We start from the raw sequence: 12,009 nt of genomic DNA, 5'->3' as shown, positions 1-12,009 counted from the left end.
CAATCCCGCTTCACTCAGCACTTTACAATTTGAAGGTCTTGGCTTGCTTATATGGATACAGTAGGCCTTAGGCTCTTGGCTCTATGTGAGTGTCATACCTTCTCCACTTCCTCCCTAATCCCTACTCTGTATCTTGTTCCTTTCAGGTGTGAGGTTGACACCCCAAATGTGGTCTGTGGCACCACTCCTTGGTCTTTACTGTTTCCCTGTGGTGTTCTGCTGGGCTATGTACCTGTTTAGTCCTGTGTAGTGTTCTCTGTCCTGTTCGTTTTCCTTTATTCTCCTGGTTTACTCAGGACCTGTTGTTTTCTACACTGTATCTAGGCCTGTTTGTGTGGTGGTGCAGTTCTTAGTAGTCTGTACTTGCATCGGTCCTTGAATTTTTGATTATTTGTATGTTATTTCATAACTTGCCCCATCAGGATTTCAGGCATTTGTTTGTATGCCGCTTATTGTTCCTCTCCTCCACCCTTTTCTTTTCCTTTTTGTTTCCTTTCTGTTATTCTCTGTTCTTACTCAATGAAAACTAGTTAAATATGGGGAAAAAAATTTTGGACACAAAACAGTTTTAATAGAACTATACTAACAAAGTTACATATAGCAATTCCTTTTAGCGCAAATTAGATTCAGTCTGAATTCTGCAAATGATTTAATACAATGTGAATTTTTTTTAAATTAGTTTCAGATCCATTTCCTCCCTGTCCCTGTCCACTGAGTGGCTCAGAGGAAAGTGGCGATGTTGTTTACCGTATTCCACTTATTACATTCCCTGGGCTGGGCGCTTTTCATTTGGCCCAACACTAGAGCGTTGTACAGGAGTAGGGACACTTGCCGTTGACAAGAGTCCCTGCTCCTGTACACAGCTTCTAAATCTGAATTGGGATATGAATCTAATAAGAATTCACCAAATCGGACACTTAAAACATCTTGGGAGATTTACTCATCTCTTATAATAAGCAGGGGAGACAGTGACATGAATGGTGATTAGGGATCACTATATTTCCCCAAGGTACCTCTCATATGTATCTACTAGGTTTCAGGAAGGGCAAATCTCATCCAAAGAAAGCTAGGTGACATATGTGAAATCCAGAATAGTGTAAAGCAGATCATAGCTGTTAGGAAACCTTTGGCAAAGTACATTTTTTGGGGGCCTGGATTTTAATGGAATGAAAGGCAGGTTGGAAGTGGGGACTTTCATTCCTATCCTGGCCAGTCCAGGTTTTCAGTGTAGCCCAAAATCAGTTCATGTCCTGAAGGCAGCTTGTAACTGGGCTTTAAAACTAAGTTTTACTCATTCTGTAAACTGAGGCTTGGAGTAACCTGAAAGGGGATATCCAGCAGGAGGGTTTTGGTTTTTTTACATCTTTGCCCATTGCAATTGTTATAAAAGCAAACAAATCTTGACTTAGCTCCAGTGTTCCTGCGGTGGCTCCAGTGTCCCGCTCCAGTCCCGGCTGCAATAATCTTCCTCCCAGAAATCGTGACGCTTGTGCGTCGGGGCCCACAGTGTCATACTACCGCTCAGCCAATCACGATGTCCCAACGGGAACACTGGAAGTAATTAAAGTTTTTTTGTTTTGTTTTTTATAATATGTGTAATGGGCTTAGATGTAAACCCCTACTCCTGCTGGATAACCCCTTGAACCTCTGATGAGAGTTGTAGTGCTGATGTCTGCAGCCTTAAAGGGTACATGTGAATTGTGTACCACATTTTGATGACTATTTTGTTAGGTGGATGGTAGTAAGCCACGGTAGTGAGGGGGGGGGGATACTTTTCGTCAAACCGCCCACCGGAAGTAAAGTGACATGTGCCCCGCCCCCTGAAACTTCTCATCAACCCTCCCACTGGAAGTGACAGTTGTGGTAACCCTTTGTGACATCATGTCACGCCCCCCTCCCTGCACAGCTGCGCCCCCTTTCAAGCACAGTCATTGTCCTAATCTCTTAAATGTCTGTGACTGTTTATAGTACTATATAAACATGTTCGGACATGTCTTACGACCCTCCTCCCTGCACAGCTTTACTCCCCCTTTCTCCCACAGCCAGTGACGTAATCTCCTAAGGGGGGGGTGAATGGGAATAGTAATATGAACATGTCCAGCAGCAGACTGCTTCTACGGCAGCTGTTCTCGCTTCTGTCAATATTCACACAGGAATCATAGTCACGGTATTCATTTCACATTATATATATTCATTACACATTATTATAACGGAATGTTATATAAATAATGATATCACATTATATAGAAACAGATACTTTTTATGGTATATTCACACATGTAGATATAATCTGTGTCTATAGCAATGAATAGAAACGCCTCTATGTAAGGGATCTTAAATTATTTTAGTGTGGGATCTAAAACATTTCATTTATAGCATCGTACATTGCATAATATTAATACTAGACTTGTGCACAAGGAAATTTTTCATTTCGTTTTTTCGTTTTGGATAAAATTTTCGGTTCGGTAATATTTTCGGTTTTGATTTTTCGGATACATTTGGTATTTGGGTGTTTGGTTTTATTTTTCGGATACATTCGGTATTCGGGTTTTTATTTTCTTTCGGATACATTTGGTATTCGGGTACATTTGGGTAAATCTTTTTATTCTTTTTTTGGACTTTAGCGATGCTAAAAAATTATGGAGATACCTTTTTAATTACAATTTCGTAGGGTACCATAAAAAATAATAATAAAAAAGATACAGTGGTGATGGAAAAAATTGTATCTAACGAAATGCATCTTTTTTATTATGAAATGTTTATAAATTTTTAAACAGGGATCAATTTATGTGAGCGGGTAAAGCACTAAAAATGTAGCCGACAATAATAAATATGTAGTATGTGCGTGTTTTTCCCTTTTTTTTTATTACATTTTTTAGGTAGTACCACTACTCCCAGCATGGAACACACTGTTCCATGATGGGAGTAGTAGTTACCTGTACTAATTGACAGATCGCCGGAGTACCTTGCGATCCTCTTGTATAGATGTGGCGGTCGCTCTTCTATGGTCCCCTGCACTCACGTATATATACAGATTCATATTTCCCGCAGAGCTGTGATTGGCCAAATGGTTCCAGCCAATCACAGCTCTCTGTGAGAAATAGGAATATGTGCATATATATGGCCCTGCAGGGGACCATAGGAGAGCGGCCGCTGCATCCATACATTATACAGGAGTATCACAGCGGGCGTCAGGAGTGATACCCGCAGTGATCTTTCCTTAACTACAAGTACTACTACTCCCAACATGGAACACACTCTGCTCCATGCTGGGAGCTGTAGTACCTGCATTAATAGACAGATCGCAGTGGGTGTCAGAAGTTACGCTCGCTGCAGTATGTCTATTAATGCAGGTACTATAGCTCCCAGCATGGAGCAGAGTGTGCTCCATGTTGGGAGTAGTAGTACCTGCAGTAAGGGATAGATCCCATCGGATGCCACTCCTCCTGACACCCGCTGCAATCCTCCTGATGTGAATGTCGGGATCAGCTGTTCTCAAGGCTACAGAGCCAGGAGAACAGCTGACGCTGAGCCGTAGGTATACATCGTATATCTACTGCCCAGCAAGAACTTACAGTGAGCCTGCAATGTTTATACAGTATACACATTGCTGGCTCACTTAACCCGTTACTGAGCTGTGCGCTATGCGCAAGCCCAGCAAGGAAAGAGTTAACTTACACTGCTGGACAGTGTAGGTTAACCCTTTGGGCGGTATACACAATATACAGCTATCTATAGATAGCTGTATATAGTGTATACAGAAGACGAAGTCCGCTTACTTCCCTCGAGTACCGGGCAGGTCAGTGTATGACATCATTAGGGAGCGGAGCTACAGACGGGATTCAGGCTAGTCTGAAGCTCTGTTCACATTGTCCGTTTTGGATAATGGGAACAGACCCTTCTGCCAGTGTCTACCCAGACAGGGAGACTCCAGCTGTTGCTAAACTACAACTCCCAGCATGCCCAGACAGCCAAAGGCTGTCTGGGCATGCTGGGAGTTGTAGTTTTGCACCAATTGGTGGCTCCCTGTTTGGGTAGACATTGCATCATGGGTTCTCTCCCCAGCGGACAGCGCCAAAAATGTCATAACCAATTTTTTGTGTTTTTTTTCTTCTCGTTTCAGATCCGTGTATGCAGAGGATTACGGCGGATTCGATGGATTACGGTGGTTTAATTTTTTTGCTTTTAATAAAATGGTTAACGAGGGCTGTGGGGGAGTGTTTTTATTAAAATAAAATAATTTTTCCAATGTGTTGTGTTTTTTTTTATTGAATTTTCAGGCTTAGTAGTGGAAGCCGGTCGTATTGACGGAATCCATTACTAAGCCATTACTACTCTGTGGCGGTGGGTACCAGGGTAATAATTGGGGCTTAGCGCTAGCCCCAAAATTTAACGTAACTTTATTCTTTCATGAGTTATTTACAAGTTTCTGATCACTTACAAAATGTGTTCAATGTGCTGCCCATTGTGTTGGATTGTCAATGCAACCCTCTTCTCCCACTCTTCACACACTGATAGCAACACCGCAGGAGAAATGCTAGCACAGGCTTCCAGTATCTGTAGTTTCAGGTGCTGCAGAGTGGGCAAAACAAAAATTGGAACAGGGCCCTCAGTTTACGCAGAAGATTTTGTTCAGTGATGAGGAAACTTTTATGTGAATGGTGAAGTTAACAAACAAAACCACCGCTTTGGTCTGACACTAATCCAACTTGGATAGATCCCTCCAAGACTGTTGGAACACAAAAATTGAGGGTATGGTGTGGTATATGGGGTACAAAGATAGTGGGGCCATTCTTCATCAATGGAAACCTCAAGGCCACTGGATATGCGACATTGCTACATAATGATGTGTTTCCGTCTTTATGCACTGAAGCTGGCACGTTCCCTGAGTTTTTCCAGCAAGATGGTGACCACCACATTATGGGTATCAGGTCCAAGCATTCCTAGGTGAACAGTTTCCTGGAAAGTGGATTGGTCGTCGTGGGCCAGTTGAATGGCCCCCAAGGTCTCCCGATCTGACCCCCTTAGATTTTTATCTTTGGGGTCATCTGAAGGCAATTGTCTATGCTGTGAAGATACGAGATGTGCAGCACCTGAAACTACTGGAAGCCTGTGCTGGCATTTCTCCTGCGATGTTGCTATCAGTGTGTGAAGAGTGGGAGAAGAGGGTTGCATTGACAATCCAACACAATGGGCAGCACATTGAACACATTTTATAAGTGGTCAGAAACTTGTAATTAACTCATGAAAGAATAAAGTTACGTTAAAACCAAGCACACCATTGTTTTTCTTGTGAAATTTCCAATAGGTTTGATGTGTCACATGACCCTCTCCCTATTGAGGAAACAAAAGTTGGATTCAAAATGTCCGACTTCAAAATGGCCTCCATGGTCACCACCCATCTTGAAAAGTTTCCCCCTCACATATACTAAAGTCCCACAAACAGGAAGTTAATATCACCAACCTTTCCCATTTTATTAAGGTGTATCCATATAAATGACCCACCCTGTACAAACCAACCAGATATTGTTCCAAATGTAAGGAAAATAAATATATCCAAATCAAGCTGTATTAACATTTTTTTCTGTACAGAAGCCCCAAATTCCACAGAGTAGTGACAACGAGGTACTGGCAGGTTTTTCTATTACACCCTTAAAAACTGTGCAAAACCAGCATACATAGCCGCATCCCAGAACAGCTGTATAAACAAAGCGTTTTGCAACAGTCAATTCCCCCTATTTCTCACAGTAGACACCCCTAAAAGTAACATAGATGTGTATGTAGGGGCTATATCAATGAATAAAGACGCCTCTATGTAAGGGATCTTGAATTATTATAGTGTGGGATCTAAAGAAGATCATTTATAGAAGCGTAGATTGCATAACTTTAATACCCTACCTTATAGTGTTTCATCATACATAATATTAATAATTGCCACAGATTTATTTTGTCTATGTTACTTACTTGCGTTCTCTAGCTACCCTTTTATTGTATAAAATTAAACTTTATATTAAATAAAGGGGACCTGTTCATGTAAATACTTTGACTAAGAAGCCTAAAATACACCTACTCTGGTATTTACTCTGTTCATACTTGTCCTGTTATTATTACTGTCACTGATAATAATAAACAGATTTATGTATTATAATTATAGAACATCATCAATATAGTATTTTCTTTTAGTTTATATGTTAGTAATATTTGTATGATTGTATATTTTTTTTTTCCTTACATTTGGAACAATACCTGTTTGCAATGTATATTATTGGGGATAATATTTTCCTGAATCTTTGCCATGTATACAGTATCTAAAGCACTTATAGATCGGTGTAAAATAATTGTAACTGTAAGTTTTGAACTTTGAGGATATCATGGATTACAATGAAAGAAAACAAAACAAAACACGGAATGCTCCAAAGGGAAACATTGTAACAGTTTGTAAGGTTGCAAAAAGACTTAAACCTAGAGACACAATATTAAGCAGTTGTATTAATATTATGGTTGATGAGACATAATATCAGACCGTGATATTAATATTATAGCTCATGGGACACAATATTAGAGGGTGATATTAGTGTTATGGGTCATGGATCTCTACATTAGAAGGCTGTATTAATGTTATGTCTGATGAAACACTATTAGGTAGGGTATTTAAGTTATGAAATCTACGCTACTATAAATGATCTTCTTTAGATCCCACACTAAAATAATTCAAGATCCCTTACATAGAGGCGTCTCTATTCATTGATATAGCCCTTACATACACATCTATGTTACTTTTAGGGGTGTCTACTGTAAGAAATAGGGGGATTGACTGTTGCAAAACGCTTTGTTTATACAGCTGTTCTGGGATCCGGCTATGTACGCTGGTTTTGCACAGTTTTTCAGGGTGTAATAGAAAAACCTGCCTGTACCTCATTGTCACTACTCTGTGGAATGTGGGGCTTCTGTACAGAAAAAATTTGCTTCTGCTGGAAAGCTCTGTTTATACAGCTTGATTTGGATATATTTATTTTCCTTACATTTGGAACAATATCTGGTTGCGCTGTATATTATTATGGATAATATTTTCCTAAATCTTTGGCATGTATACAGTTCCTAAATCGCTTATAGATCGGTGTAAAATGATTGTAACTCTAAGTTGTGAACTTTGAGAATATCGTTGTTTACAAAGAAAGAAAACAAAACCTAGAATGCTCCAAGGGCAAGTTTGAAAAAAGACTTTAACCTAGAGACACAATATTAGGCATTGGTATTAATATTATGGTTGATCGTACATAATATCAGGCCGTGGCATTAATATTATAGCTGCTGGGCCCCAATATTAGGCAGTGTTATTAATGTTATGGGTCATGGATCTCTATATTAGAAGGCGATATTAATATTATGGCTGCTAAAACATATTAGGCGGTGGTATTCATGTTATTGCTGATGTAGAACAATATTAGGTGTTGTATTCATGTTATGGCTGATGGGGCCAAATATTAAGAGGCTGTATTAATATTATGCCTGCTGAAACATATTAGGCGGTGGTATCTATGTTTTGGCTGATGGAGCGCAATATTAAGAGGCAGTATTACTTTATTCCTGTAAATGGTATTTAACTTTACAAATGTACAAAATAAAACATCTTATTCTATGAAATGTGTTTGATATATGTAGCAAAAACTATATAAAAAACATACGGTAATAGTTTGTAAGTTTGAAAAAAAGACTTCAACCTAGAGACACAATATTAGACTGTGGTATTAATATTATGGTTGCTGGGACATAATGCCAGGCCGTGGAATTAATATTATAGCTGCTGTGACACAATATTAGGCACTGTTATTAATTTTATGGGTCATGGAACGGTATATTAAAAGGTGGTATTAATATTATGGCTGCTGAAACATATTAGGAGGTGGTATTAATGTTATGACTGATTGGGGCACAATATTAGGTGTTGTATTAATTTTATGGGTCATGGAACGCTATATTAGAAGGCGGTATTAATATTATGCAATGTACGATGCTATAAATGATATGTTTTAGATCCCACACTAAAATAATTCAAGATCCCTTACATAGAGACGTCTCTATTCATTGATATAGACACAGATTGTATTAACAAACTATTCAGCTATGATGATGGATTATCAGATTATATCTACATGTGTGAATATACCATAAAAAGTAGCTGTTTCTATATAATGTGATATAATTATTTATATAACATTCCGTGCCGACCTCTATTGAAAACCTGATATAAAATTTATATATATTCACACGTTCTAACATGCTGAGCAAAAGTTTCTATATAATGTGAAATGAATACCGTGACTACGATTCCTGTGTGAATATTGACAGAAGCGAAAACAGCTGCCGTAGAAGCAGTCTGCTGCTGGACATGTTCATATTACTATGCCCATTAACCCCCCCCCTTAGGAGATTACGTCACTGGCTGTGGGAGAAAGGGGGAGTAAAGCTGTGCAGGGAGGTACTATAAACAGTCACAGACATTTAGGAAATTAGGACAATGACTGTGGGTGAAAGGGGGCACAGCTGTCACAAAGGGGCGTGGCATGATGTCACAAAGCGGCGTGGTAACTGTCACTTTACTTCCGGTGGGAGGGTTGACAAGAAGTTTCAGGGGGCGGGGCACCTGTCACTTTACTTCCGGTGGGCGGTTTGATGGAAAGTATCCCCCCCTCACTACTAGCCACCTGTATAAAAAGGAAATATTATTATGAGTTAGTGTTTGTACAAGTAGGATCTGCCACAGAATTTAATTTTAAAAACAAATGCTAGAAGGTGGGGGGGCTGAATGCATCGCAAGATCCACTTTTTACATTCCCTGGGCAGGGCGCTCCTCACTAGGCCAAAATGATCAGTGTAATAGAATTGAATAAAAGTTCTCATTATTGGTGAGAAACTTTTTTAAGTGCCATCTTTATGTCCTGGTTTCTAAGACTGTATATAATAGGATTAAACAGTGGAGTAAAGACTGTGTGCAGTAAGGATACAATCTTATTAATAAGCAATGACTGTCCTTTAGATGGGATCATGTATTTAATGCTTAGTGACCCATAAAATGTCCCCACAACAATAAGGTGAGAACTGCAGGTAGAGAAGGTTTTCTGTTTTCCAGTTGTGGATGGTATCTTAAATATGGCGAGGAAGATATACACATAGGTGACAATGATAAACCCACATGGAAAAATAAAAAGTGGCATAGAAAAAAGAAACATTTCTATGTCTATATGAGAAGTGTCTGAGCAAGAAAGCTTCTGGAGCGGAGAGACGTCACAGTAGAATTGGTTAATGATATTGTCATGGCAAAAATTTAGGTTTGCAACGGGCAGGACTCCTGAAAGATTAACAGTAAGACCCACCAACCATGGCCATACTGAAAGACCAACACGTAACTTATAGTCCATGATACTGGAGTATCTTAGGGGTTTACAGATGGCCAGGTATCGGTCATAGGACATCACTGAGAGTAGATAACATTCCGTAATAATTGTACCACTGTAGAAATATAACTGTGATACACATGCGGCATAAGTCATTATTTTCCTTCCTAGTAGAATAGCATCAAACATGTTGGGTACAATACTGGTGGACAGTATAAGGTCAGAAAAGGAAAGATGACAAAGGAAAAAATACATGGGGGACTGGAGCTGTGCATCGGTCGAAACAAGGATGATGATAAGAAGGTTACCAATAATTGTTAAAAGAAAGATGATCAATAAAAGAATAAAGAATATAATATTAAAGCTGTGCAGGTTTCCATAACCGAGTAGAATGAATTCTGTGACTCTTGTTTGGTTCATTGTAAACAATTACCAGACATGTAACTGGAACAGAGAAGTGATATTTAGCTAAATTCAAGACACAGTAATTTTGTCAAATTGAAAAAAATTGGAACTATAGTCAGTAGTAAAGATGGGCAAGCGGAGCCAGGCAAACCCGGATTCGACCTAAAATTCAGGTTTGGCTCGGATCGCCAAACTTTTGAACTCACCCTGGTTTTGATCGCAGGAACGGGGAAAAATAGTGCAATATCACATGGAACACATAGAGTTTTGGAGCTTAGAGAAAGCAGAAAGAACAGGGGCGGTGACATGATGTCAGGGTGACCAGCATATCACATGATTACCCAGGATATCATATGATTTGCTGGTTTATGTGTCAATCAACTCCAAAGGGCAATAGGAAAGAGCAAGGGGGTAGGGACTTTTACACAGCTGAAAGTGCTAGCCTTTTGAGCTGCCTGCAGTCACGGGAAGATACAGAGAGAAAGAGAGACAGACAAAGGCTGAACTGAACAGCTGCTGAATAAGTAAAGCTGTGACTGACCTGTATGATAGCAATACATGTTTAAAGCACCATAATTGCAGAATTGTGCCTTTACTTACATTTTCGGGGATTAATCGTGCACACAGTATACCTACCGGTTGTAACATAACAGTGCAATTAATAGCATGTGCAGTCAACATGCATTAGCTTTTTAAAGCATCTAAACGTGTACATTCTTGGTTTTATCAAACACTCATATCTACCTGGTTGTGACATAGAAGGGCAAGTAAAAATGTGTGCATCCAACATGTATTAGCCTTGTATAGCTACTGAATGTGTATATTCTTGGTTTTATCAAGCAGACATTATATCTACCTAGTGGTGATATAGTAGCACAGTTGAAAACATGTGCATTCCACATGTATTAGCCTCCACTGAACGTTTATCTTCTTGGTTTTATCAAACACACATTATATCTACCTGTTGTGACATAGCAGCGATATTAAAATAGAAGTGTAATCAACACGTATTAGCCTTGTAAGCCCAGTGAACCTGTATCTTCTTGGTGATATCAAACAGGCATTATATTTTCCTGGTTTTGACATACGTGATGACTTGCTCTTGCAGTGAGGTGCAGTTGCAGTATTGAGATAAGGAGACAGTGTTTTTAAATCAAAGTCAAGTGTTTTATTCACACTTGAGCAAACAGCAAAACAGTATTTAACGCAGAACAAAGGAAAACATAACAAAGTCCAACTGTATTTCCTTGGTGTTTATTCACACCTCAGTTCATGCCATGTGGCACTAAGCAAGACTTTTCCTAGCCTCCAGCTAGGTTATTCAGCTTCCACTCTAGGAACAACCAGAGGAAAGAACTCCACACACAGCTTTACTTGCACTGTGAGCTGCAAATAGCAAATCCCCCTCAGCTGGTGAAACAGCCTAGCTTTCTGGCCAACAAAAGCCGGCCTAGATTGTGGGGAATCTTGCACTTGGTAATTCCCAGTAAGAGCCATCCCGGATGGCCTTAAAGCCATACTACAGTCTTAATGTTAGACTGCCCTGCAGTACAGACACTGAATAATACCGGCTCTTACTTCACCAAAGCCAGGAGCCTTGGTGACACATAGCGTCCATTGACCACCATACCTTTCACCTTCTCACACATAGCAGTGCAATTAAAAACATTCAACATGCAAAAGACTTGTAAAGCGACTGTATGTTCATATTCTTGGTTTAATCAAACTTGCCTTACAACTACCTGATTGTAAGATTACAACGCATTTCAAAGCCTTGAAAGTTGAACTTGACTAGTAGGTGAGTGAAACATCACCCTAAAAAGATCAAAATAATGTCAAAGAATATGTCTGGTAAAGGAATTGCTGGACGAGTAGAGGACAAAATACCCCTGCCATGTCCTCTGCCAGTAAGATCGGCCTTAAAGCCATACTACAGTCTTAATGTCAGACTGCCCCGCAGTACAGACACTGAATAATACCGGCTCTTACTTCACCAAAGCCAGGAGCCTTGGTGACACATAGCGTCCATCGACCACCATACCTTTCATCTTCTCACACATAGCAGTGCAATTAAAAACATTCAACATGCAAAAGACTTGTAAAGTGACTGTATGTTCATATTCTTGGTTTAATCAAACTTGCCTTACACCTACCTGATTGTAAGATTACAACGCATTTCAAAGCCTTGAAAGTTGAAGTTGACTAGTAG

The 12,009-nt window shown here is 39.6% G+C and overlaps 1 protein-coding gene across 1 annotated transcript; it reads right to left on the bottom strand.

The window, feature by feature from the left end:
* Positions 1-8,900: 8,900 nt before the first annotated feature.
* On the bottom strand, positions 8,901-9,818 carry LOC130296924 (olfactory receptor 6C3-like; the record flags this gene model as incomplete). Its single annotated transcript, XM_056548990.1, has 1 exon — positions 8,901-9,818. A coding segment is annotated over one exon (918 nt), but the record flags the coding sequence as incomplete, so codon positions are not given.
* Between the last annotated feature and the right edge of the window lie 2,191 nt (positions 9,819-12,009).

The sequence above is a fragment of the Hyla sarda genome, chromosome 12 (genome assembly GCF_029499605.1).
Source record: "Hyla sarda isolate aHylSar1 chromosome 12, aHylSar1.hap1, whole genome shotgun sequence".
Taxonomy (NCBI): Eukaryota; Metazoa; Chordata; class Amphibia; order Anura; family Hylidae; genus Hyla; species Hyla sarda.
The sequence above is the reverse complement of the archived record's forward strand: the minus strand, read 5'-3'. Positions and strand labels throughout refer to the sequence as shown.